The sequence below is a fragment of the Salvelinus alpinus genome, chromosome 19, assembly GCF_045679555.1.
Source record: "Salvelinus alpinus chromosome 19, SLU_Salpinus.1, whole genome shotgun sequence".
Lineage (NCBI taxonomy): Eukaryota > Metazoa > Chordata > Actinopteri > Salmoniformes > Salmonidae > Salvelinus > Salvelinus alpinus.
This window is the reverse complement of record NC_092104.1, coordinates 13,764,661-13,792,638: the sequence shown is the minus strand read 5'-3', so window position 1 is coordinate 13,792,638 and position 27,978 is coordinate 13,764,661. Positions and strand designations below refer to the sequence as shown.

The 27,978-nt window shown below is 40.0% G+C and overlaps 1 protein-coding gene across 1 annotated transcript; it reads right to left on the bottom strand.

Annotated features, from left to right (window-relative positions):
- Nucleotides 1-302: 302 nt before the first annotated feature.
- On the bottom strand, nucleotides 303-27,978 carry LOC139545059 (kelch-like protein 20). The gene is made up of 8 exons (XM_071352435.1): nucleotides 27,755-27,978; nucleotides 27,169-27,326; nucleotides 24,752-24,935; nucleotides 18,676-18,819; nucleotides 17,990-18,123; nucleotides 9,095-9,306; nucleotides 8,713-8,819; nucleotides 303-777 (listed from the first exon to the last, which is right to left on the bottom strand). The coding sequence occupies exons 1-8, from the start codon at nucleotides 27,775-27,777 to the stop codon at nucleotides 699-701; spliced, it is 1,041 nt and encodes a 346-aa protein (XP_071208536.1). The 5' UTR covers nucleotides 27,778-27,978; the 3' UTR covers nucleotides 303-698.

Here is a 27,978-nt window from a genome sequence, read left to right as displayed (position 1 = left end):
AATCACCCACGTGGGTATAACCAATGAGGAGATGGCACATATGTATATGCTTCTATAAACCAATGAGAAGATGGGAGAGGCAGGACTTGCACCGCATTCAGCGACACAAATAGAACTGACTTCTATTTTAGCGCTTGCCAATGCAGACGCTCGTTGGCGTGCATTGCATTGGTGCAATGATTGAATAGCATTTACTGTATGTGTACATGTATTTTTGCGACGTGAGCGGTGTGGTCAGCATGTAAGGCATAACATTTCTTAAAGAATCAGTGCATCATTAATAATAATGACAATTGAACAGGTAAAGAGGTATGCTTAGATAACCTATGCATAAAAATATACTTTATTATTATTTTTTTTTACATAGAATTAGGCATAATGATTATGGCTCGAGATTGCAGGTAAAAGCTATTTTAGGTGTTTAAAAAATGCTACATTTTCCAACCTGGACAACGCCTCCTCCATCCTCATGTACTTTGTGCCCCCTCTAAAATAATGGGTGCATGACACTCCTGGTCCATAGTTTCATTTCTTAGGAAAGACTTCCGGGTTAAATAAAAGTTAAATAAATAGCCATACATGTTTACATACTATACGGGGGATTACAGTACTACCGGTATTTCAACATGGACATACACAGTATACAAATCTATATCATGAATCCATATGCTATTGTCCATCAACGTTATAATCTCCAGTTACAGGCTGTAACTGTGTTTGGTCTTCAACATGGCAATGTGGCCTCCTGGATGCTTGGTCTTCATGCTCCCAAAGTGTCTGCAAACAGATCACGGAGAAGAACATATTATTCTCTGAAATGAATACCCAAAGAATACTCAAATAAATATTATTGGACTAAATACCTAAAAAATACATGAGAGTCTCTTTCATAAGAACTCAGCTGACGATAAGCCTAAGAAGAGACTGTGAGAGTAGACTATGCAAACACCACATTCTTACAAGGCAGTTCCACTGCACAACTACAAAAACCTTTGGAGTAGTTCATGATTTCGGTACATTGTGGTCACAACGGGGCATGTTAACAGGAACCCCAATAAAAAATGGTCTGGTGGTAGAGGCATTAGTAGAAGCATGTCAGTTACCCAGTAAATTAACAGTGGTGAAATGTGAAGCTCATACTAGTTGTATAGATAAAATCGCCATAGGTAATTGTAAAGCGGAAGAAATGGCTTAGGCTGCTGCCTTGGTGAGAGAAAGTATTAGAGAACCACATGTAAATATTGCGGATTCCTTACAATGGGAAATTGACTAAATTTGCCACAGGAAAACTTATTTTGGGTTGAAGATTCTAGGTGAAATGCCAGGGGAATGGATTCTAAAAGGTAATACATTTAAATTATAAGGCCAAACCCTCCTTGCAAACTCAGAAGGCTTTGTTTTCTTTAGTTTTTTTTAAAATCATGAGACATTTTATTGTGTTTTATTTTTAAATAAATTAACGTTTGATGTCGTCTTATTCTGGAATGGAATTCTAGAATACACGAAAGGGTGGAGGGGTCATAAAGAATTAGTATAGGAATCACCTAACCTAAAATGAACTGGGATCATGAGGAATTGGTATAGGGGTTACCAAACCTAAAATGAACTTTTAATTATTTATGTGGTGTGGTGGTTATGGAGAACCATGGGAAAAGGAGACCAGTGAATCGTTAGACTCGGTGGAGAGATACTGTCGCCGTGTTGTGGGATTTATTGGATGGGGTCTTTTCAATTCAGTTAAATTGGGTATGCGGGATGGAAATGTTTTGAAGAGGTATTTAAATGGTTTCCGAAGGACAGGGAAAGAAAGGGAGAGGAAACATTTTAATGGTGTCGAAAGCCCTGTATACAAAACATTCCTAATGAGGAATGATCAACCTCATTAGAAATTAATGGAACATGGGGATTTTATTATAAAATTCATGAGAAACACCATTCTCTATCCAAATTGTACCATTACGTTAGGAGATTATTATTATTTCTGTAGGGAGTTATAAGAGTTGTAATTCTAAGTTGATTCGTTTTTCGAATTTGTTTATTTTTGATTTAATAACCTCTCTAGGGTATGTGGGACGCTAGCGTGTCAGATTTAAAAAATGCTTTACGTTGAAAGCATACCTTACGATTATTTGAGAACATAGCCCAGCAGACAAATCATTACAAACAGTAACCAGCCAAGTAGAAGAGTTACACAAGTCAGAAATAGAGATAAAATGAATCACTTACCTTTGATGATCTTTATATGGTTGCACTCAGAAGACATTCATTTACTCAATAAATGTTCCTTTTGTTCGATAAAGTCTGTTTTTATATCCACAAACCTCCGTTAGGTTCGCGCGTTTTCTTCAGTAATCCACAGGCTCAAACGTAGTCACAACAGGCAGACAAAAAATCTAAATTGTATCCGTAAAGTTCATAGAAACATGTCAAACGATGTTTATATTCAATCCTCAGGTTGTTTTTAGCCTAAATAATCGATAATATTTCAACCGGACAATAACGTCGTCAATATAAAAGGTAAACATGAAAGACACTCTCTCGGTCGCGCGCATGAAAAAGCTCTGTGACACGACAGGGTCCACTCATTCAGACTGCTCTTACTCCCTCATTTTTCAGAATATAAGCCTGAAACAATTTCTAAAGACTGGTGACATCAAGTGGAAGGCATAGGAACTGCAATTTGAGTCCTAAGTCAATGGATACTGTAATGGCTTTGAATAGAAAATTACAAAACCAAAAAAAATCAGACTTCCTGAATGGATTTTTCTCAGGTTTTCGCCTGCCAAATCACTTCTGTTATACTCACAGACACTACTTTTACAGTTTTGGAAACTCTAGAGTGTCATCTATCCAAATCTAGCAGTTATATGCATATCATATCTTCTGGGCCTGAGTAGCAGGCAGTTTTATATGGGCATGCTTTTCATCCAAAATTCCGAATGCTGCCCTCAACCCAAGAGAAGTTTTAACACGTTTTTTTTTAATCACGTGTTTCGAAAGGGAAAATCACCAGTTCCCTGAGGTCCTGGTCTTTGGGTACTTATACAGTGGTACTTTGTTCAGGCTGCATATAGAAAGGAAAATATATGTTAATAAGGGATGACAGTTACTTCAAATGGATTGTGATATATGTATTGCTGATTTCATGTTGTGTTTTTATTTTGATACAAATTGCACCAGATTAGGATCCTGGAGTGGGAATTCTGCAAGGGGTTAGGGTGCTAACTTCATTATCTGGTAACTCTTCCGAGAGGTCGCCAGTAGAATAAGAAAATGGTTTTACCAGTAACAGTATGTTATGCTTTTTGACATTTGTCTTAGAGATGTTATTAAGAAAAGGTTAACCTTTCATTGCTACCCATCCCGGATCCGGGAGCATCCTCATCAAAAAAGCTGACTAGCATAGCCTAGCCTAACGCGACAGGGATATCATATAATATAATTTTCATGAAATCACAAGTCCAATACAGCAAATGAAAGATAAACATCTTGTGAATCCAGCCATCATTTCCGATTTTTAAAATGTTTTACAGCGAAAACACAATATGTATTTCTATTAGCTAACCACAATAGCAAAAGACTCAACCGCATATTTTCACAATTTTTCTACCGCATAGGTAGCTATCACAAAACCGACCAAATAGAGATATAATTAGTCACTAACCAAGAAAGAACTTCATCAGATGACAGTCTTATAACATGTTATACAATAAATGTATGTTTTGTTCGAAAATGTGCATATTTGAGGTATAAATCATAGTTTTACATTGCAGCTACCATCAAAAATATCACCAAAGCAGCCAGAATAATTACAGAGAGCAACGTGAAATACCTAAATACTCATCATAAAACATTTATGAAAAATACATGGTGTACAGCAAATGAAAGATAAACATCTTGTGAATCCAGCCAATATTTCCGATTTTTTAAGTGTTTTACAGCGAAAACACAATATAGCATTATATTAGCTTACCACAATAGCCAAACACACAAATGCATTTATTAGCAGCAAACGGTAGCGATCGCAAAAACCAGCAAAAGATATAAAATTAATCACTAACCTTGGACAACTTCATCAGATGACAGTCTTATAACATCAGGTTATACAATACACTTATGTTTTGTTCGAAAATGTGCATATTTAGAGCTGCATCCCGTGGTTATACATTGTGAAAATGTAGCATCGATTCCCCAGAATGTCAGGAGATATTTTGGACACTCACCTAATCTGACCAAAGAACTCATCATAAACTTTACTAAAAAATACATGTTGGATAGCAAATGAAAGATACACTGGTTCTTAATGCAACCGCCGTGTTAGATTTTTAAAAATAACTTTACGATAACAAACAGCTTACGTTATAGCGAAACAGCGCCCGCCAAAAACGGCAGATAATAGAAATAACATTTTCCACAGAAATACGAAATAACATCATAAATTGTTCTTACTTTTGCTGAGCTTCCATCAGAATCTTGTACAAGGAGTCCTTTGTCCAGAATAAATCGTTGTTTGGTTTTAGAATGTCCTTCTCTCCTGTCGAATTCGCTCCACAAGGCTAGCCAATATTGATGACGTTCCCAATTTCTCTTGACGCAGAGAACGGAAAACTCCAAAAGTCCCATTAAACTTTGAATAAACTGATGAAACTCGGTTGAAAAAACCTACTTTATGATGTTTTTCTAATATGTATCAAATAAAAACAAAGCCGGAGATATTAGCCGTGTATACCGAACGCTTATCATAAGACAACATGGAGGCACTTCCCGCGCCTAGGTAGAGAAAGGAAATTCTGGACACGTCATTCCAAGAGCTCTTGTTCGACCTCAGATCAAGCTAGACACCCCATTACACCTTCCACTGCCTGTTGACATCTAGTGGAAGGCGTATGCAGTGCATGCAAATCCATAAATATAAGGCAATTGAATAGGCAGGCCCTGGAACAGAGCATCGTTTTCAGATGTTTCACTTCCTATCTGGAAGTTTGCTGCAAAATGAGTTCTGTTTTACTCACAGATATAATTCAAACAGTTTTAGAAACTTGAGAGTGTTTTCTATCCAATATTAATAATTAATATGCATATTGTACGATCTAGAATAGAGTACGAGGCAGTTTAATTTGGGCACGATTTTTTCCAAAGTGGAAACAGCGCCCCCATATTGACAAGAAGTTTTAATGTAATAATTCGTCATATAGTCAATGTTTGTCTGAATTTCCTGAAACAGAAATGAAACGTAACTGTTGTTATGATCTCTGCTTTTTTGAGGTTATCATGGAAGGTGAAGTCAGATCATGTCTTAATGCATGGTAGGAATAATTTGACCATAGACAGTGTGTGTAAACCTCAAAACCCTCCCTAACCGGCTGAAGAAAGAGTGACAAAGGCATGCAATGAGAGACAGTGACTTTTATCACTGATATCTGAGTCTGAGCAGTAAACCAGGGCCGGGGTGCTGAGAGCGCGTGTGGAGTGAGCGTGGAGAAAGAGAACAAGCTCAGGTGAGAGACTCTTGTACATGGGAGAAATGGAAGTATCTACTTGGATATTAAGATCGGGACGTTATCAAGGGCCATGAAATGTGACAGGCCAAAGTTACATGTGCCATTGGGAAAATGAACTGTAAACGATATCTGAAGAAGACACGCTAGAATGATAAGTGCCGGGTGAAGGAAAGGAGGGGGGGTGGTATACGCCCTGCTAACTATTTAGACTAAGACTGCATTGAGATACTGATCTTTCATTACCAGGCCGCTCATGACAGGAAAACAGGGCCAAGTGTTGCTGTAATGAGAAGAGTTATAACCGGCAATAAAAAGTTGTTTATAAATGGATGTTCAAACAGGGATGAGTGTGTGCTAAGTTGATGAACTGGAATTCGAGCCCTAGACTCAAAGTAAGCACTGAGGTCAGCCATTCTAATATTGGGTTGGATAATTTCTGAAATGTTTGAGTTGTGATTGGGATACAACAAGAGAGAATTGCTAAAGCACGATGAGGGGGGGGGCTGCTAACAATTATTTAGCCGAGAGAGTTTCCAGGAACTTACCTCTAAGTGGTATCCTGAAGGGAGGTGGTTTGGTAGGGGAATCACTGGATGATAGCTTGGAACAAACAGGAATGTTTTTTTGTTGTTATCTTTTGTTTTACCCTGCATTCAGAATGTTTATGTTACATCGCATCAATGAGTGGTGCTAAGTTATTAAACATGCACTTTGTTTCTCTTTTCTTTTCAAGTCAATATGTCTTTAGGTTTCGTGGAACATCAGGGTGTGGGATGCGGTTATTCAAATGTCACAAATGATGTTGTCAGGAAATGACCCATGTGTTGCAGTGTGTAAATCCTCAGATGAAAGCAGAGATATAACCAAGGGCACGGGCTGAATTCTGGAGATTGAGTGTTCATCAAGAGACACCAGGCGGGGGTGGGGCATAGTTCTCAAGTGAAGTGAGGTCCATCTGCATAATGGGTGAGTGAAGACACCATGACAGACGAAGCGGAGCGAGAGAGAGAGACTAGATTACATCGTAAGACATACAGACGGGTTGGGTCTGGGAGCTACTATAAACATCATAGTTGGATCACTGGTTAGCTGCTTTATTGGTTAACCTCTTAGCGCTAGGGGTCAGAATTATTTGTATTTAAAAAAAATAACATTCCCAACGTAAACTGACATTTTCTCTGGCCCAGATCGTAGAATATGCATATCATTTACAGATTAGGATAGAAAACACTCCAAAGTTTCCAAAACTGTCAAAATATTGTCTGTGAGTATAACAAAATGTATTCTGCAGACGAAAACCTGAGAAAATATAACCCGGAAGTGATATTTAAAAAAATAAATCTGTGTTTCCTGGACCGTCTATCCTCCATTTAAAGGGGTATCAACCAGATTCCTTTTCCAATGGCTTCCTCAGGCTGTGACCAGGCTTTAGACATAGTTTCAGGCTTCTATTTTGAAAAATGAGCGAGATGTTTCAAAAGAGGTCAGGTGTCCTCTGAATAGTTCCTGCGCGCGAGAGAGGGGCTCCCCATTTTCCTTTTCTCTCTTAAAGAATAGGTTATGGTCCGGTTGAAATGTTATCGATTATGTTTGTTAAAAACAACCTGAGGATTGATTATAAAAAACATTTGACATGTTTCTACGACCATTACGGATACTTTTTGGAATTTGTCGAACGGAACAAGGCTTTTAGTTTTCTCAACATAATGCGCAACCCAAATGGCATTTTTTTGTGATAAAAGTAATATTTATCGAACAAAAATAACATTTGTTGTGTAACTGGGAGTCTCGTAAGTGGAAACATCCGAAGATTATCAAAGGTAAGCGATTCATTTTATTGCTTTTCTGACTTTCGTGACCAAGCTAACCAAGCTAATATAAGGCTAACTGTTGTAGCATTGACTGCTACACTCACAAAAGCTTGGATTTCTTTCGCTGTAAAGTGTATTTTCAAAATCTGTCACGATAGGTGGATTAACAACAAGCTAAGCTGTGTTTTGGTATATTTCACTTGTGATTGCATGATTATAAATATTTTTTGTAATATTTATGCATTTGGCGCCCTGCAATTCTACCGGTTGTTTAGGAAAGTTATCCCGTAAAAGGGATCCGTAGCACAGAGAAGTTAATGCATCATATGATAGTGGATAGAGGGGTAATTGTACTCTGAACAAAATGTTGAAGGCATTGATGTGAAAGCATATACAGTGCTGAGTTACCTCAAGAGGACGTAACGTTGATTAGGGATACGCACTTGCATATCAGGTGATGTGCCTATCAGGTGAAATGGAGGAGATGGGGAACAAAGTGAAAATGACATGACTTGGGAACACCCCTCGGAACCTGGGGCCTAAAGGGCAAGACTGGGCGAGAGCATGAGGAAGTTTTTTAGAGCTTTCATTTTTGTGGAACCCAGCAGGAGAGTATCCGGGAGGCATAGAGTCAGGTGAAGAGAGAGTGGGAATTGTCATGGTCTCAGACTTTGGTTTTCATGCATATATAATTATGCATAGCTTATCACATTGTTAATACTGTTATGTTTTATGTTTTTTTGTTGCTTTCCAAGTCTTGTGCTATTACTCTCTTAGGAACCAGAAGGGGGAAGTGGAGAAACTAAAAGCTGCTCCATCTGACATAGAACAAGACCGCAGATTCAGCTGGAATGGCATTTTGTTGTTTGATGATAGATGGAAATAAAATGGTGTCATCATAGTACAGAGGCCATAAGTCTCTGAATTTGTGAACCTCGCGGTGAATGTTTATTCATTGTTTGTTCCATTTGTTAGTTCATGTTTTATAATCATTAGTTCGTTTTTTAAATGTATGTTTTATTATCATTGTTTATCATTTATTAGTAATTTCCAAGTATATATACATTGAACATTAGGATGCTATTGTTCAAGAGGAAGGACTGTTGGATTCGACATTTTGAACATTGAGATATTAAATAAATGATAGAGAAGAAGCATAGAATATGAGGAGTGAAAGAGACTGGGTTTTATGTCAGAAGTTAATGGTTTTCTGTAGAAAGACAGATAGCTTTGGAATGTTTTGGGTGGACGGGAGGAGAGCAACGTGTTGATATAGGGGAGACAGATGGACATTTGATGGGAGAAATGTTGGGTTGTCTGAATTACAGCTGTACAGAACCTTTGGGAAGAATTCAACTTGGTTAAATATTTACTCTGAAAAATAAGAACCTAACACATACCTCCATGTATTTGACTCATGGTTGTAGACTTCTATTGTTTTCAGACTGGTGATGCCATCAGATCCTCCCACAGCCAACAACGACCCGTTGAACACCATCAGGGACATCTGAAAGAGGTGGACAGGAGAGGAGTGACAGTGACAGAGCTGATATGAAAGGTTGACTCCGCAAGATGATATCATAAAAACAATGGACATCTTCCTATATGCAGACATCGACATTAACAGTAACCATATCTGACTAGAGTTGCATTACTTGCTCTTCGAAAGGCTGTTTGCTATCAGTCAATTATGTCAGTCTCTGGAGATTTAGCTAATGTTGATGTGGGAAGTGATCTGACCAATAGGGTGGCCAGAAAGGGTGTGCGTGACCAATCACTTGCTTTGTTTCTCTTGCATCTCATGCGTTTGACGGGGGTCCAACTCAGAGCGTCTGGATCAAACTTCTCTGCAGCGCTGAGCTCCAGGTTAAGTTCATCTCTTCCTCCGGCCACGAACAGACGTCCCAGGTACACACAGCAGCCCGCGTTCTCTCTAGGGGTCATCATGGGGGGGCACGCATACCACATCCCATCCAAGGGATTGAAACGCTCCACTGGGGATCACAGAACACAGACAGGTCACACACAGACTCAGGTCACACACAGATACAGATAACCAAATACACAGACAGGCTGTGAAATAAACATACTGTAGAATTACATCATTTACTCACATCACATCTAACCTCCAAACGAGCTTCAATGCCATACAACACTCCTTCCGTGGCCTCCAACTGCTCTTAAACGCTAGTAAAACCAAATGCATGCTTTTCAACCGTTCGCTGCCTGCACCCGCACGCCCGACTAGCATCACCACCCTGGACGGTTCCGACCTAGAATATGTGGACATCTATAAGTACCTAGGTGTCTGGCTAGACTGCAAACTCTCCTTCCAGACTCATATCAAACATCTCCAATCCAAAATCAAATCAAGAATCGGCTTTCTATTCCGCAACAAAGCCTCCTTCACTCACGCCGCCAAACTTACCCTAGTAAAACTGACTATCCTACCGATCCTCGACTTCGGCGATGTCATCTACAAAATAGCTTCCAACACTCTACTCAGCAAACTGGATGCAGTTTATCACAGTGCCATTCGTTTTGTTACTAAAGCACCTTATACGACCCACCACTGCGACCTGTATGCCCTAGTCGGCTGGCCCTCGCTACATGTTCGTCGTCAGACCCACTGGCTCCAGGTCATCTACAAGGCTATGCTAGGTAAAGTGCCGCCTTATCTCAGTTCACTGGTCACGATGGCTACACCCACCCGCAGCACGCGCTCCAGCAGGTGTATCTCACTGATCATCCCTAAAGCTAAAACCTCATTTGGACGCCTTTCCTTCCAGTTCTCTGCTGCCTGCGACTGGAACGAATTGCAAAAATCTCTGAAGTTGGAGACTTTTATCTCCCTCAACAACTTTAAAAATCTGCTATCCGAGCAGCTAACCGATCGCTGCAGCTGTACATAGTCCATCTGTAAACTACCCACCCAATTTACCTACCTCACCCCCCATACTGCTTTTATTTATTTACTTTTCTGCTCTTTTGCACCCCAGTATCTCTTCTTGCACATGATCATCTGATGATTTATCACTCCAGTGTTAATCTGCTAAATTGTAATTATTCGATTTATTGCCTACCTCATGCCTTTTGCACACATAGTATATAGATTCTCTTTTTTTCTACCATGTTATTGACTTGTTTATTGTTTACTCCATGTGTAACTCTGTGTTGTCTGTTCACACTGCTATGCTTTATCTTGGCCAGGTCGCAGTTGCAAATGAGAACTTGTTCTCAACTAGCCTACCTGGTTAAATAAAGGTAAAAAAAAAAAAAAAAAAAAAAAAACAGACAGACTACGGAACAGAAGGTCCACGAAACAAACACAGACTTTGGAACAGAAGATCCACGAAACAGACAGACTACATGTAACAGTATAACTTCACGTCCGTCCCCTCGCCCCAACCCGGGCACGAACCAGGGACCCTCTGCACACATCAACAACAGTCACCCACGAAGCATTGTTACCCATTGCTCCACAAAGGGGAACCACTACTTCAAGTCTCAGAGCAAGTGACGTCACCGACTGAAAGGCTGCTAGCGCGTACCACCGCTACCTAGCTAGCCATTTCACATCGGTTACATACAGAACAGAAAGACCATGAAACAGACAGACTACAGAACAGAAGGTCCATGAGATGGATAGACCACGAAACAGACAGATCATGAAACAGACTACGGAATAGACACAGGGTAGGATCATGGATGAGGTCATTCAGGGTGGAAATACAGAGAAGGCACCAATGATATTGTCACAATAACACAATTATATTATTGTGATTTTCTACATCTGATTCTGGGTAGTCAGCTAAATCTCACTGAATTATAATTGGCATATATTTTACTCTTACAGAATTCCACATGGGCGACGATATTGGAAGTTTTTATCAATGCCTACTTGATGATAACTTGCTTATAACTAGGACAGAATAATTTATAACTGACTTTTTCCGACATAACATAGGTACAGCAGATCCCCTTATTGTATGGGACACTTTTAAATGTGCCTTTAGAGGCCATGCAATTCAGTACTCATCTATAAAACAAAAGCAATTTAGATCAAAAGAGTCCATATTAACAAAGGAAATTGATGGACTAACAGTACAGATAGACAGCAATAAAAACTGTACTATAGAGGCAAAGAATTAGTTAGAGGAAAAACAAGAAGAAATGGAGGAACTTATTCAGGAAAAATCCAGTGTAATATATTATAAAAAAATAAAGCGAACTGGATGGAATATGGGGGAAAATGCACCAAATTCTTTTTCAATCTTCAACATAGAAATGCTACCAAAACAAATGTATTGAAACTTGTTACAAATGATGGAGTCACGAATGATTCACCGAATTATATTTTGAAAGAAGAAGTAAAGTACTTTAAGAATATGTCTCCTCCATCTCCACTAACTGAAGCTAATTGTATGGATTTTTTCCCAATTAATAATGTAAAATTAACATCTGTACAGAAAGACTCATGTGAAGACCAAACTCATGTGAAGCCTTTAAGCCTGGGAAAACTCCAGGGCTGGATGGCATATCAGTGGAAGTATACCCAAACATTTTTGATATACTCAGAGGACCATTATTAGCATGTTTTAACCACTCCTATATAAACTGTAGATTATCGGACACGCAACAAGAAGGTCTGATTTCATTCTTACTGAAACTGGATCCAAGTGGTATATATAAAGATCCAGTCCATTTAAAATATTGGAGGCCTCTTACACTTCAGTGTTGTGATGCAAAAATACTAGCTAAATGCTTGGCACATGGAATTAAAAAGGTATTATATTATTCCTCCTAATCAGACAGGTTTTTTACATGGACGATACATTGGAGATAATATAAGACAAGTACTAGAAACAATTGAATACTATGAAATATCGGGTACATCAGGCCTGGTTTTCATAGCTGATTTTAAAAAGGATTTTGAAAAAGTATGACTGGAGTTTATATATAAATGCCTAGAATATTTCAATTTAGGAGAATCTCTTATAAAATGTGTTAAAGTTATGCGTAGTAACCCTACGTGTTAAATAGTAAATAATGGCTACATCTCAGAAAGTTTTAAACTGTCAAGAGGATTAAAACAAGGTTGTCCACTATCGGCGTATCTATTTATTATTGGCATCGAAATGTTAGCTGTTAAAATTAGATCCAACAACAATATTAAGGGATTAGAAATCCGTGGCTTAAAATCAAAGGTGTCATTGTACGCTGATGATTCATGTTTTCTTTTAAAACCACAATTAGAATCCCTCCACAGCCTCATAGAGGATCTAGATAATTTTGCTAACCTCTCTGGATTAAAACCAAATTATGATAAGTGTTACATATTACTTATTGCAATATTACATATTGGATCACAAAAAAATGCTACTTTTACATTACCGTGTAGTTTACCAATAAAATGGTCTGACGGGGATGTGGACATACTCGGTATAAACATCCCGAAAGAAAGACATGATCTCACTCCAATACATTTTTATAGAAATTTAGCAGAAATATATAAGATGGAACCATGGAAAGGACCATGGAAAGGAAAATACCTGTCTATTTGTGGAAAAATCACCCTGATTAACTCTTTAGTCATACCACAGTTTACATATTTGCTTATGGTTTTGCCTACACCTAGTGACCTGCTTTTTAAATTATATGAACAAAATATATTACATTATATTTGGAATGGCAAGCCAGACAAAATTAAAGGGCCTATTTATATAATGAATATGAATTTGGAGGGCAGAATATATTAAATATTAAAGCATTAGACTTCTCACTAAAGTCATCAACCATACAGAAGTTATACTTAAATCTGAAATGGTTATCTAGTAAATTGGTAGGAATGTCTCACCCCATGTTCAAGAATGGCCTTTTTCCCTTTTTTTCCAGATTACAACTGCTCACTTTCGGTTGTTTGAAAATGAAAGAATCTCAAAAATCTCCTTATTTTAAAACAAGCCTTAGAAAGTTGATTGCAATTTCAGTTTAATCCACCTGAAAAGAAGGAACAAATAATACAACAAATATTGTGGTTCAACTCAAATGTACTTTTTTTTAAAAAGGTATAATTTTTGTAAATTATATCATAAATAGGACTGGTGGAGTTATGTCATACATGCAGCTAACACAGACATGTGGAAATGTCTGCTTTACCCAAAATTGCAACCAACTAATTGCAGCATTACCACAAAAATGGAAATGGCAAGTAGAAGGGGAAAAAAGTGAGAAACTTGTCTGCCGGCCTTGCATTAAAGACCATAAATGGTTAAAGAAAATTGTGATAAATAAAAACATATACCAATTTATTTTAAAGACCAAAAAATTGACAGTTGTGCATATATATTGCAAAATAGTTGGGAAGAGATTTTCAATGTACCTATTCCATGGCAGATGGTTTATGAATTGACACGCAAAACAACACTGGATTCAAAACGTATAATTTTTCTATTTAAATTACTATACAAAATTCTTGCAAACAATAGAATGTTATATATATGGGGGATACAATCTTCCCAGCTCTGCAGATTTTGCTGTGAGGAGGCAGAGTCATTAGATAATTTATTTGGTATTGTCCATATGTAGCTCATTTTTGGTCACAGGTCCTGAATGGCTGAAGAATTGCATCATTTACCTGGAACTAACGCTGCAGATAGCAATACTGGGTGATTACAAAAGTCATAGTCAATCAATCAATAATATAATAATTATTTTAGCAAAAATGTTTATCTTTAATTTACAATCTGTAGAAGCTATGAAAAATAGAAAGGTTCAGTACTTTTGTGAAGTATCACAGCACAGTTGAAAAATATATGACAAATAGAAACTCAAAATGGATGGTGTTAAGAGATAGATGGGAGGGGTTGAATGGAGCTGAAGGGTGGGACTAATAACAACAAGATAACCAATGTATAACCTACGGGGTCTGTAAAATGTATATTGGTCAGAAATGTTGTGAAATAGCACAGTTGCAAATAGAAATCAAACAGGATGGACATCAGAAATAGAGTAAGGACTAAAAACAAACAAAATCTAACTATTGTAAAATAGATTGTGTCTGTAAAATGTGTATAATATGTATATACTGAGGGTAGAAGCCGAAGTGTTATTGTTTATTAGTTTACTCCAATTGGGGGAGGGGTGTTAGGGTTTGCAGGGAATAATAAAGGTATATTCTAAAACAAGTCAAAATCAAATCAAATTGTATTTGTATCTGAGCCACTTGTGTGGGTTGTAGACTCCGTCTCATGCTACCACTAGAGTGAGAGCACCGCCAGCATTCAAAAGTGACCAAAACATCAGCCAGGAAGCATAGGAACTGAGAAGTGGTCTGTGGTCACCACCTGCAGAATCACTCCTTTTTTGGGGGTGTCTTGCTAATTGCCTATAATTTCCACCTTTTGTCTATTCCATTTGCACAACAGCATGTGAAATGTATTGTCAATCAGTGTTGCTTCCTAAGTGGACAGTTTGATTTCACAGAAGTGTGATTGACTTGGAGTTACATTGTGTTGTTTAAGTGTTCCCTTTATTTTTTTGAGCAGTGTATATTTACCAAAATAATATATGGGGGATTGGAAATGATGCAGACAATTACATTGACGGAAGCAACAATTTTTCCGCAATATTAAAGCTGATCCACCCCTTAACATTTTTTAAATAATAATCTCACTGAAATAGAATTACAAACAGGTTTTTGGGTTATTGCTGGTTACTGTAACCTATGATGTTAGATTCCTGTGTTGTTTCTAGCAAAACCCAGAGTGTCTGGGGTTTACGAACGCTGAAAAGGTTATGAGAATTTTCCTGACTTTCTCTTCTCACAGACTGAAATATGCACTGACAACTGGCTGCACATGATAACCTTCCCGAGTATAGCTATGGTTTCCCAAGCCAAGTATGTGCTTGTGTGTGTGTGTGTGTGCTTGTGTGTGTTTGTGTGTGTGTGTGTGCTGTGAGCATGTGTATTGTGTGTGTATTGTGTGTGTGTGTGTGTGTGCGTGTGTGTGTGTGTGTGTGTGTGTGTGTGTGTGTGTGTGTGTGTGTGTGTGTGTGTGTGTGTGTGTGTGTGTGTGTGTGTGTGTGTGTGTGTGTGTGTGTGTGTGTGTGTGTGTGTGTTGGTACCAGACAGAAGGTCACATCATTGTTATGCTTGACCGAAACTGCAACATTTTGAAGAATTGTTGAAAAGAGAGTGTTTACACTTTTTTCTGACCACATGACCTTACCAGGACAAATCCTGGGCCTACCTTTTAAAATGTCCAGAGATCAGAAGTCCATAGAGATCTGCAGCACAGACACAGATCAATCATAGATTCTGTACTAATGTGGTACAGGGCAGCAGGAAAATGTGTGGAGAGGCACCATTTGCTTCAGCACTTTTAAATCACTTTTGATATTTGTAAAAAAAATATATTGATGCAAAGCGTTAAAAAGAGGAACAAAGTGCTGATTTGCCTCATGATGCAGAATTTCTCAGTCCACATCAGAATGCCACTGCAGGCTCTTTGTGTGTCTTAACCAATCAGATTCAGAAACCAAACTACTAGGGGTGCAGCTAGACAACTGCTTATCATGGTCGTCTCAAATAACTGAGTGACGCAGTGGTCTAAGGCACTGCATCTCAGTGCCTGAGGTGTCACTACAGGCACCCTGGTTTGTATCCAGGCTGTATCACAACCGGCTTTGATTGGGAGTTCCATAGGGTGGTGCACAATTGTCCCAACGTCGTCTGGGTTTGGCCGGTGTAGGCCATCATTGTAAATAAGAATTTGTTCTGACTTGCCTAGTTAAATAAAATAAAAAATCTATGCAAAAAAATAATTAAAAAAGCATGCATGATCAGAAGGATAGCTAAATATTGACCGGGAAAGATTCTTAAGCAAACAACCCAACCTTTAATTGGGAGTCAGGTGAACTACTGTTCTGTGGTCTGGGTAAATGCATCATCAAGTTAAATTAGGAGGCTGCAGATCGCACAGAACAAAGCAGCAAGGATTGTTTTAAGGTGGAGATATGGTTCTTCTGTTGTAGTCATGCTCAATGCTCTTGGTTGGTCATCAATCAACAAGATAATTGAAAAAAATATGTTTATTTTATTTAACAATGTACACCATTAAAACGGCCAAACTCTATTCACAACAGTATTCAGTTGGTAAGAGACAGACATTCAGTAAATACCAGGAATAGGTTGTCCACAATCTATCTGTTATCCAGACAGAAAAGAGAAATAGGCAAAATAACATTTAATAAAGAAATTGGGCAATTTATCTGGGCAAACCACAAACCTTTCAATATATAAATTCAAACAATACTTCAGAACCATTTAAATATAATATAATAAGTTGCAAGGTTGTGCGGGACTATTGTAGATGAAGGAATCAATCTATAATTTCAGACTGTTAGAGTATTTATCTGGTCAATATGTCAGTATATTATGTCTGTTTGTAACAGTGTGATATATGTGAAAATGTGATCGTATTATAAATTGTATTTTAGTGTTTAAGGACTCTTGGAAGATTAGTCCAAATGAGGATTAAAAGATATCCTAATAAAATAAAATCAATCACGGAAATTGCAGGTCGCTCGCTCCAGGCACAATGCACCAAACACAAGGCGCGCTCTCCACTTTCCTCCTGTATTTATTTAGCAAGCCTGATAGCGCATCTCACCCGACAGAAGCAAAAGCTCTCCAGTAAATGTAGCAGCCTATACAGCTAAACGCTATCTGATATGCTGTATTGCATGGAAACAAGACCATTTTTCAGTCTGGTCAACTGTAGGCTACTAACAACAGCAGCTGCATTGTAAGTGAGGACTTGGTGGACTGTATATTCTTTAGGTTTGCTTTTACTTCATGTGTTCTCTCCCATGTGCTGGTAAGGGCACAGACAGGAAGGATTCCAGTTGAGATGGTTTAATAACGCTGAAATTACAACATCTCGGAGCAGCACCGCACAGTGTACAGTATGTAGTAAGGATGGTCTTAGGCACTTATTGATCTGGCAACTTGCTTCAACCAATGTGTGTGTGTGTGTGTGTGTTATCAACAAGGACACACACTGGCATTGGCTAACACAATGAAAGCTAACTGGTGGAAAAACACAAGGATGTCTGTAACTTTCTCTCACTTGACTTATCTCCAGCTGATCTTCTTCTCTGAGCTGGAGATCGCCCAGCATGCTCTGCTCTACTTCACAGGCCTACAGTTGCATAGGGCAGGACTACACGACGCAAAGCTGCATAAAGCAAGCTCAGCCCTGTGAGTTTCATTGTCCAATCATCATGTTGCTTTTTTGTGTCTCTGTCTGTGTGTAGGAAACCCACCTAGTCCTTCTTTAAAATAGAATTCATATGAACAAGAACAAGGTTGCTGTAGTTTGACAGGGTTGTAATCCTCCCCAAGACCAGGAGTTTTTTCGAACCATGTAACCTGATTAGAAAAACTCTGGTCTAATCATAGCCCATATTAAACCTTTTTACGACAGATTAATCACGTCATACCATATAAGGTCCAAAGATATACCTGGTTAGATCACCAGATCAGGAAAATCTACAGGCCCCAGAATTATATATATTGTTTTTGCCACACCACTCTAGGACCTGAGGTGCCACCTCTGATGTCGTACATTGAGTCGGGTACACCTATCTGTTAGTTTAATGTGTTATTCAGACCTGTGTTCATGGGTGCGTCACCATCGCTGCCTCCAATCACGTATAGCTGACCATTCATCACAGCAGCCGTTGCCCCAGAACGCCGGCTCAGCATCGGTGGCTGCTTCGTCCAGCTATTCATTTTGGGATTATATCTGGTGGAATACGAACAATATACAAACAAAACTAAGATTTTATCAAATATATTTTCCTTATCTTCCTTCATATTATCACTAGTTAAACAGAGATACAGAAACAATGTCTAAATAGTTAAATTTCCCTTTCTTCAGTCCGCCACATGTACAAGTGTGAATTGGAAATGTGTTTTTGCATATCCCAACACCCCCTGAGACACCCTTGGAGAGTGGGGTCATAGCAAGGGTCTGCCATGATCAACGGCGACCCTGGAGCAATCAAGGTTAAGTACCTTTCTCAAGGACATATTGATAGATTTTTCAGCTTGTCGACTTGGGGATTTGAATGGTGACATTTCGGTTACTGGCCCAACATTTTAACTACTAAGCTACCTGCCACCTGTCAAAAAGCCTATCAAAGGTCAACAGGTCAAACTTGGTTATCTTGCTGTCACCTACGTACAGTATTCAGGTAATTCACAGAAAACATCTAAAGAGTGTTTAGACATGGACCTTTGTCATGATTAATCTATCTCAACCACAGTGCAACCACTGATGAGAACATGGCCTTACCTCTCAACAGTGTTGGTGCAGACCATGCCGTCGTATCCTCCAAGGGCGTATAGATATCCATCCATCTCCACCAGACCCACCCCACTGCGGGGGCTGCTCAGGGGGGCCACATCGTTACTCCAGGTGTTGGTCTCTGGGTTGTACCTGCAAGGGGTGGGGGGGGTGAAGACATGTCTGGTGAACAAGATAAGGAAGAGGACTATGGATGATTACCTATCACCATGTTTAACAGTGATTACCTATCACCATATTTATTAGTGATTACCCTCACCATATATATCAGTGATTACCTATCACCATCTTTAACAGTGATTACCTATCACCATCTATATTAATGAGTACCTATCACATCTATAGCAGTGATTACCTATCACCATCTATATTAATGATTACCTATCACATCTATATCAATGTAATACCTAACATCATCTCTATCAATGTATGGTGATAGGTATTGATTAACCTTCACCATATATATCAGTGATTACCTATCACCATCAATAGTAATGATTACCTATCACCCTCTTTTTCAATGTAATACCTATCACCATCAATAGTAATGATTACCTATCACCCTCTTTATCAATGTAATACCTATCACCATCTATATTAATGATTACCTATCACCATCTATATCAGTGATTACATATCACCATCAATAGTAATGATTCCATATCACCATCTATATCAGTGATTACCTATCGCCATCAATAGTAATGATTACCTATCGCCATCAATAGTAATGATTACCTATCACGCTCTTTATCAATGTAATACCTATCACCATCTATATTAATGATTACCTATCACCATCTATATCAGTAATTACCTATCACCATCAATAGTAATGATTACCTATCACCCTCTTTATCAATGTAATACCTATCACCATCAATAGTAATGAATACCTATCACCCTCTATATTAATGTAATACCTATCACCATCAATATTAATGATTACCTATCACGCTCTTTATCAATGTAATACCTATCACCATCTATAGTAATGATTACCTATCACCATCTATATCAGTAATTACCTATCACCATCAATAGTAATGATTACCTATCACCATCTATATTAATGATTACCTATCACCATCTATATCAGTGATTACATATCACCATCAATAGTAATGATTACATATCACCATCTATATCAGTGATTACCTATCGCCATCAATAGTAATGATTACCTATCACCCTCTTTATCAATGTAATACCTATCACCATCAATATCAGTGATTACCTATCAAATAAAATTGTATTTGTCACATGCACCGAATACAACAGGTGTAGTAGACCTTACAGTGAAATGCTTACTTACAAGCCCTTAACCAACAACGCAGTTTTGAGAAAATACAAAAAAGGAAGAGAAAAGAATAACACATTTAAAAATATATATATATATTTCACCTTTAGGTAGGCTAGTTGAGAACAAGTTCTCATTTACAACTGCGACCTGGCCAAGATAAAGCAAAGCAGTTCGACACATACAACAACACAGAGTTACACATGGAATAAACAAACATGCAGTCCAATAATACAGTAGAAAAATTCTATATACAGTGTGTGCAAATGAGGGAAGATAAGGGAGGTAAGGCAATAAATAGGCCATGGTGGCAAAGTAATTACAATATACCAATTAAACACCGGAGTGAATAGATGTGCAGAAGATGAATGTGCAAGTAGAGATACTGGGGTGCAAAGGGGCAAGATAAATAAATACAGTATTGGGATGAGGTAGTTGGATGGTCTATTTACAGATGGACTATGTACAGGTGCAGTGATCTGTGAGCTGCTCTGACAGCAGGTGCTTAAAGCTAGTGAGGGAGATGTGAGTCTCCAGCTTCAGTGATTTTTGCAGTTCATTCCAGTCATTGGCAGCAGAGAACTGGAAGGAAAGGCGGCCAAAAGAGGAATTGGCTTTGGGGGTGACCAGTGAGATATACCTGCTGGAGCTACGGGTGGGTGCTGCTATGGTGACCAGTGAGCTGAGATAAGGTGGGGCTTTACCTAGCAAAGACTTGTAGATGACCTGGAGACAGTAGGTTTGGCGACGAGTATGAAACGAGGGCCAGCCAACGAGAGCGTACAGGTCACAGTGGTGGGTAGTATATGGGGCTTTGGTGACAAAACGGATGGCACTGTGATAGACTACATCCAATTTGTTGAGTAGAGTGTTGGAGGCTATTTTGTAGATGACATCGCCGAAGTCGAGGATTGGTAGGATGGTCAGTTTTACGAGGATATGTTTGGCAGCATGAGTGAAGGATGCTTTGTTGTGAAATAGGAAGCCGATTCTAGATTTAGTTTTGGATTGGAGATGCTTAATGTGAGTCTGGAAGGAGAGTTTACAGTCTAGCCAGACACCAAGGTATTTGTAGTTGTCCACATATTCTAAGTCAGAACCGTCCAGAGTAGTGATGCTGGATGGGCGGGCGGGTGCGGGCAGCGATCGGTTGAAGAGCATGCATTTAGTTTTACTTGCATTTAAGAGCAGTTGGAGAACATGGAAGGAGAGTTGTATGGCATTGAAGCTCGTCTGGAGGTTAGTTAACACAGTGTCCAAAGAAGGGCCAGAAGTCGTCTGCATAGAGGTGGATCAGAGAATCAGCAAGAGCGACATCATTGGGCCTCCCGGGTGGCGCAGTGGTCTAGGGCACTGCATCGCAGCGCTAGCTGCGCCACCAGAGACTCTGGGTTCGCGCCCAGGCTCTGGCGCAGCCGGCCGCGACCGGGAGGTCCGTGGGGCAACACACAATTGGCCTAGCGTCGTCTGGGTTAGGGAGGGTTTGGCCGGTAGGGATATCCTTGTCTCATCGCGCACCAGCGACTCCTGTGCCGGGCACAGTGCGCGCTAACCAAGGGAGCCAGGTGCACGGTGTATCCTCCGACACGTTGGTGCGGCTGGCTTCCGGGTTGGAGGCACGCTGTGTTAAGAAGCAGTGCGGCTTGGTTGGGTTGTGTTTCGGAGGACGCATGGCTTTCGACCTTCGTCTCTCCCGAGCCCGTACGGGAGTTGTAGCGATGAGACAAGATAGTAATTACTAGCAATTGGATACCACGAAAATTGGGGAGAAAAGGGGGAAAAAATTTAAAAATGTAAATAAAAAAAGAGCGACATCATTGATGTATACAGAGAAGAGAGTCGGCCCGAGAATTGAACCCTGTGTCACCTACCATAGAGACTGCCAGAGGTCCGGACAACAGGCCCTTCGATTTGACACACTGAACTCTGTCAGAGAAGTAGTTGGTGAACCAGGCGAGAAACCAAGGCTGTTGAGTCTGCCGATAAGAATGTGGTGATTGACAGAGTCGAGGTGCCTTGGCCAGGTCGATGAATACGGCTGCACAGTAATGCCTCTTATCGATGGCGGTTATGATATCGTTTAGGAGCGTGGCTGAGGTGCACCCATGACCAGCTCAGAAACCAGATTGCATAGCGAGAAGGTACGGTGGGTTTCGAAATGGTCGGTAATCTGTTTGTTAACTTGGCTTTCGAAGACCTTAGAAAGGCAGGGTGGGATAGATATAGTTCTGTAGCAGTTTGGGTCTAGAGTGTCTCCCCCGTTGAAGAGGGGGATGACCGCGGCAGCTTTCCAATCTTTGGGAATCTCAGACGATACGAAAGAGAGGTTGAACAGGCTAGTAATAGGGGTTGCAACAATTTCGGCAGATCATTTTAGAAAGAGAGGATCCAGATTGTCTAGCCCGACTGATTTGTAGGGGTCCAGATTTTGCAGCTCTTTCAGAACATCACCTATCTGGATTTGGGTGAAGGAGAAATGGGGAAGGCTTGGGCGAGTTGCTGTGGGGGGTGTACGGCAGTTGACCAGGGTAGGGGTAGCCAGTTGGAAAGCATGGCCAGCCGTAGAAAAATGCTTATTGAAATTCTCAATTATAGTGGATTTATCGGTGTTGGCAATGTTTCCTAGCCTCAGTGCAGTAGGCAGCTGTGAGGAGGTGCTCTTATTCTCCATGGACTTTACAGTGACCCAGAACTTTTTTGAGTTTGTGCTACAGGATGCAAATTTCTGTTTGAAAAAGCTAGCCTTAGCTACCTATCACATCTATAGCAGTGATTACCTATCACCATCTATATTAATGATAACCTATCGCCATCTATATTAATGATTACCTATCACATCTATAGCAGTGATTACCTATCACCATCTATATCAATGTAATACCTAACATCATCTCTATCAATGTAATACCTGGAGAATAAAGTGACACAGCAAATCATAGATTGAGCATGGCATCAGTTAATTGATTGGAAGTATGACAGACTGCCCCAAGAGACATGTATTCTCCCTCCTGCAGTGTCAAATCGGACACTCAGTGTGGGGTCTAATCAAATGATGAGATCCCTGAGAGCCCAGGGCACCTCTGCTGCTCTCTGGTGCCGTCTGCTCTCCCACAGACAGACACCACAAGGAAAGGTTGAGCGCTGAGCAAAAAAGCCGTAAAGGTTTGTCTCTAATCACAATGGGGTGGAGGAGCAGAGAGTGGAAGTGCTATTCAGCAGATTAGTATCCTAATGCTCTTCCTTTTCTACTAGCATGTACAGTCATGCGCTCCTCCCCACGAGTACACATTTCCTGTATGCTATTGAGGAAGAGAATAGTCTTTTCAGACCCACCTGTGTTTGACAACAGCTGATAATTGGCTGATCATGAGATAAGGGGACGTGCTGTATCCACATTAAGGAATGGCGGGAAACTGCCCGAATGATGATGAATTCTCAGTATGGGTGAACCTACATACACAAACAAATAGGGTTCCTCAAGTTTTTTTTTGGAAGGGTGATGGTTCTATGTGAAACTATACTGACCCCCAAAAAACATGTGAGCCCTTCAGTGGTTCTTTGCAGGTTAACAAGAGGGTTCTTTTCTGTTTTAGTGAGAATTAAAATATAGGGGGGGTGGCTCATTAGAATTCTTTGGGGCGTAGTTTGTGCACAGCTCTTTTTTGTGCAAGCCTGAGTAAGAGTGTCATTCCAATTGATCTAATCTGTTGGTTTATGCTATTGCATATTATGTATGACTATGGCCATTGAAGGTGTCTTGTGAAAGACTCAGGTGTGGTCTTGTGTCAATTGAGAATGATTGATTTAGACAGTAGTTCTCAGTTCTCTCCTCAGGGATACCCAGCCGTTGCAGAGCTAGCATACCTGATTCAACTTGTTAATAAACACTACAATAAAACCTATGGAATTTTAACAATACAATATGGCTATTAAACCATATTAAAAATTAAAAAACTATGGTTCTACAAAGAGATTGAGAAAGGTTCTTTATAGAACCATACAGGTTCCATTTAGAACCGTATGTGCATGGTTCTTTATAGAACCTTCAAAAAAAGGTTCCATCTAGAACCAAAAAGTGTTCTGCTATGGTTACAAGCCAAAGAACCCTTATTTGGCACTACATAGAACCATTTGTCTGTAATGTGTAGTATGTACAGTATGTTGATATTTGTTGCATACAGTACGTTCTAAATAGTAAGTTATATGATTAGTACACAGTATGTAGTTTAACTAAGTAGTAGGCAAGACAAAGCCTAGGGTTTGAGACAGTGAGAAGTCTGCCGGGTCAAATACCAAAAGTGTGATGAGAGCGTGCGATACTGCAGAAGTTGAGAAGTGCTGGATATTTCTAGGCAACGTAATGCTGTCCACACCCCTGACCCCCCATGCCCTACCATGCATAGTCCTCCTTCCCTCCCCACCCCCACCCCTCACCCCCCCATACCCCACCATGTAGAGGCCTCCCTCCAGTATCAGCACTCAGCACTGACAGCGCTGGGCCTCAGGGTGCTGATTAAGAGGCCTGTCAGCCTGTCCCCACATCCTCTCCCTAGACCCCCAGCAGTGAATGCCTGTCAGCCCTGAGCCTCTGACCGGACCACCGACAGACTCACCACTACAACAGCCCGTTCACACACTCACTCTGACACACAGCGTGGGATGGATATTTCTCATACAGCACTTTAACTGTGACCCTCTGAACTAGTAATTAAAACTAAAGCTTTACCAACACTTCTATGGGTAGCCATCTTGAAACGCCCTTACCTCTCCACACTGCTTTTGCACGTGACACCATCGGACCCGCCCACCGTGTAGATCTTCCCGGCCAGGCCGTACACAGCCACGTTACCACGGTGATTGATCATGGAGGCCATGTTTTTCCACTCATTCTCCAGGGGACAGAACTGTTCCACCGGGCAGGATGGATCCTGCTGGGTCCAGCCGCCCACTGTAGGTAGAACAGCCATTGATGTGAAGGTGCAGATGAATAACACCAGTTAGGGAGTTTGTTACTTTATTGACAGGCCTGTATTTATCTGTTACTATTTAGACTCATAACTAGAATAGTAATTTCCTCATGATTGCTCCTCTGATTCTTTGAGATTCATTATTACCAGTACTGTATACAGTATAATTTGGTCTATATTCAATACTACAATTAAGAGGACTACTTACAACCCACTATGCAAAACAATGGTTGAATCAACGTTGTTTCCACTTAATTTCAACCCAAAACATCAATCTGATGACGTTGAATCAACGTGGAAAACTGAATAGATTTGAAAAAGGTCATCAACGTGAGGGAATTACGTATTTTTTTTCACCCAACTTTTAACCTAAATCTAATGACATGGTGAAATGTTTTGTTGATTTCACGTTGAATTCACGTTAGTTGACAACTCATCCAAATGTAAATCAAAACTAGACGTTGAACTTAGTGTTAATTAACTTAGTGTTGTTTGAGAATGCAAAAGATTGCAAATTAGTGCTTTAGATATCCTAGGTAAAATGGTTATTCGTAGTAGTAAGTGAGTGAGACCTCCCACTGGGCACAGTCTGTCCATCTGTGAAACAACTGTTTTTGAAAGCTGTCTTTATAAAGACAGTAATTTGAAATATGCAGCTTTCAAAAACAGTTGTTTCACAGATGGACAGACTGTGCCCAGTGTGAGGTCTCACTCACTTACTACTACGAATAACCATTTTACCTAGGATATCTAAAGCACTAATTTGCAATCTTTTGCATTCTCAAACAACACTAAGTTAATTTTAGCTCATCATTGACACCCATATTTAGACAACTCATATGATCTCTCCCCTCCAAAAATACCAGTCCTTAATCTCTGAGGTTAGGGAGAATTTATGGACATGTCACCCTCCTCTCCCTCAGGAGAGACATGTGACTTTAGGAATGAGGTACACAGTGCGTTATTCCTCCATGCCAAGTGAGGTTATGAGTGCCTGCACCAAGCACAACACTGTAGATAAAACTGTGTTCATAAGCTGCAGTGCTTAAAAAAATATTGCAGACTGGAGTTCAGTTTAGAGAGATATGGAGCACAAACTAAATTATAAATTTGTTATCGCTTAATCTGTATATTTATTGAATTCAATATATTCCAGCCAGCCCCAGTGAACATACCCACCATTGATTTAAAATAAAGCGTGCTATAGAGCAATGGACACCCAACAATCTGCCTTTTGAATGCAATTTCCCCAACATTCACTGAGATTAGTAAATGCTGTGTATGTTGGCTCAAGCATTTAAACCTTTTAAAGTCAAACGCAATATTCTGCTTTACCACCTTGGACTAAATCCCATCCTAATTGTCAAACTGAATCTAATAAGCTTTGGCTTGCGCTCATATGAACCAATCTGTGAAACACTCAAATTGCAGACTTGAATTGTCAGGTTGACACAAACATACCTGTAAATATTGCTTGGCATTCAACTTCTCCTTTAGAGATATGTGACGGCATTATACTTAATGTACTGTATGGTACCTACAACCTACTGTACTGTACTGTATGATACCTACAACCTACTGTACTGTATGATACCTACAACCTACTGTACTGTACTGTATGATACCTACAACCTACTGCACTGTATGGTACCTACAACCTACTGTACTGTATGGTACCTACAACCTACTGTACTGTACTGTATGATACCTACAACCTACTGTACTGTATGATACCTACAACCTACTGTACTATATGGTACCTACAACCTACTGTACTGTATGGTACCTACAACCTACTGTACTGTATGGTACCTACAACCTACTGTACTGTACTGTATGGTACCTACAACCTACTGTACTGTATGGTACCTACAACCTACTGTACTGTATGGTACCTACAACCTACTCTACTGTATGGTACCTACAACCTACTGTACTGTATGATACCTACAACCTACTGTACTGTATAGTACCTACAACCTACTGTACTGTATGGTACCTACAACCTACTGTACTGTATGATACCTACAACCTACTGTACTGTATGGCACCTACAACCTACTGTACTGTATGGTACCTACAACCTACTGTACTGTATGGTACCTACAACCTACTGTACTGTATGGTACCTACAACCTACTGTACTGTATGGCAGAGTAACTGACCACGTAGGTTGAACAAAGATGAGCAGATCTTTAAGGGGGAGTTACTGACCCATGTACATGACGTCGTTGAACACATCTGTAGGGGGGAGTTTGGAGTGTTGTCTACGCAGGGACATGGGGCTCGGGATACCATGGCGACTACTGACCCCCCCTTGTCTGTCTTTGGGGGTCATGCCCTCCTGTGTCTCTTGTTCACCAAGAGCCTCCCTGACACACACACACACACACACACACACACACACACACACACACACACACACACACACACACACACACACACACACACACACACACACACACACACACACACACACACACACACACACACACACACACACACAGGATTAGAATGAAAGGTCATGTAATAATTCACATTTACAATTTTAGAATTACCTGGTATTTACAGAGTGTACAATTATTTATACGGTGCCTCCAAGTGTCAAATATGCACATCCTGCATTTCCTTGGACATTTTGAACTGCACCGTCATCATTCTGTTTCTCATGCGAAATACACTCTCAAAACACCCATATAAAGATTCAGAAATGCTGAACAGCTTACAGTCATTCATTTACTCCAAACATAAAACATACACATACTGAACACCACACAACTCCAAAAAGGACTCAAATTACCCTTGTTCATTGTACACTCCCATGTTTCCTCAGCTCCCAGGTCAGATCTCCACAACAATATATTTTCTCTTGACACCTTGACAGCTAGTCAAACCTCTCGTTCACAGTCTTGTCTGTCTATGGATGTTCACTTCCCAGCACTCTCTTCTGCCTGATGTCTCTCTTCCTGCCCAGCTCTGTCCAGCCTAGTCCACTGACTGACAGTTTTCTGCCCCCTACAGCTG

What these genes read in the sequence shown, in the direction of transcription:
- LOC139545059 (XM_071352435.1), bottom strand. Translation starts at nt 27,777, where the DNA reads ATGGGAGTGTACAATGAACAAGG. An exon ending in TGCACCAACACTGTTGAGAG is followed by an intron (nt 18,124 to 18,675) that starts GTAAGGCCATGT and finishes GTATTCCACCAG; the next exon opens with ATATAATCCCAAAATGAATA. An exon ending in TGACGCACCCATGAACACAG is followed by an intron (nt 9,307 to 17,989) that starts GTCTGAATAACA and finishes TGTGATCCCCAG; the next exon opens with TGGAGCGTTTCAATCCCTTG.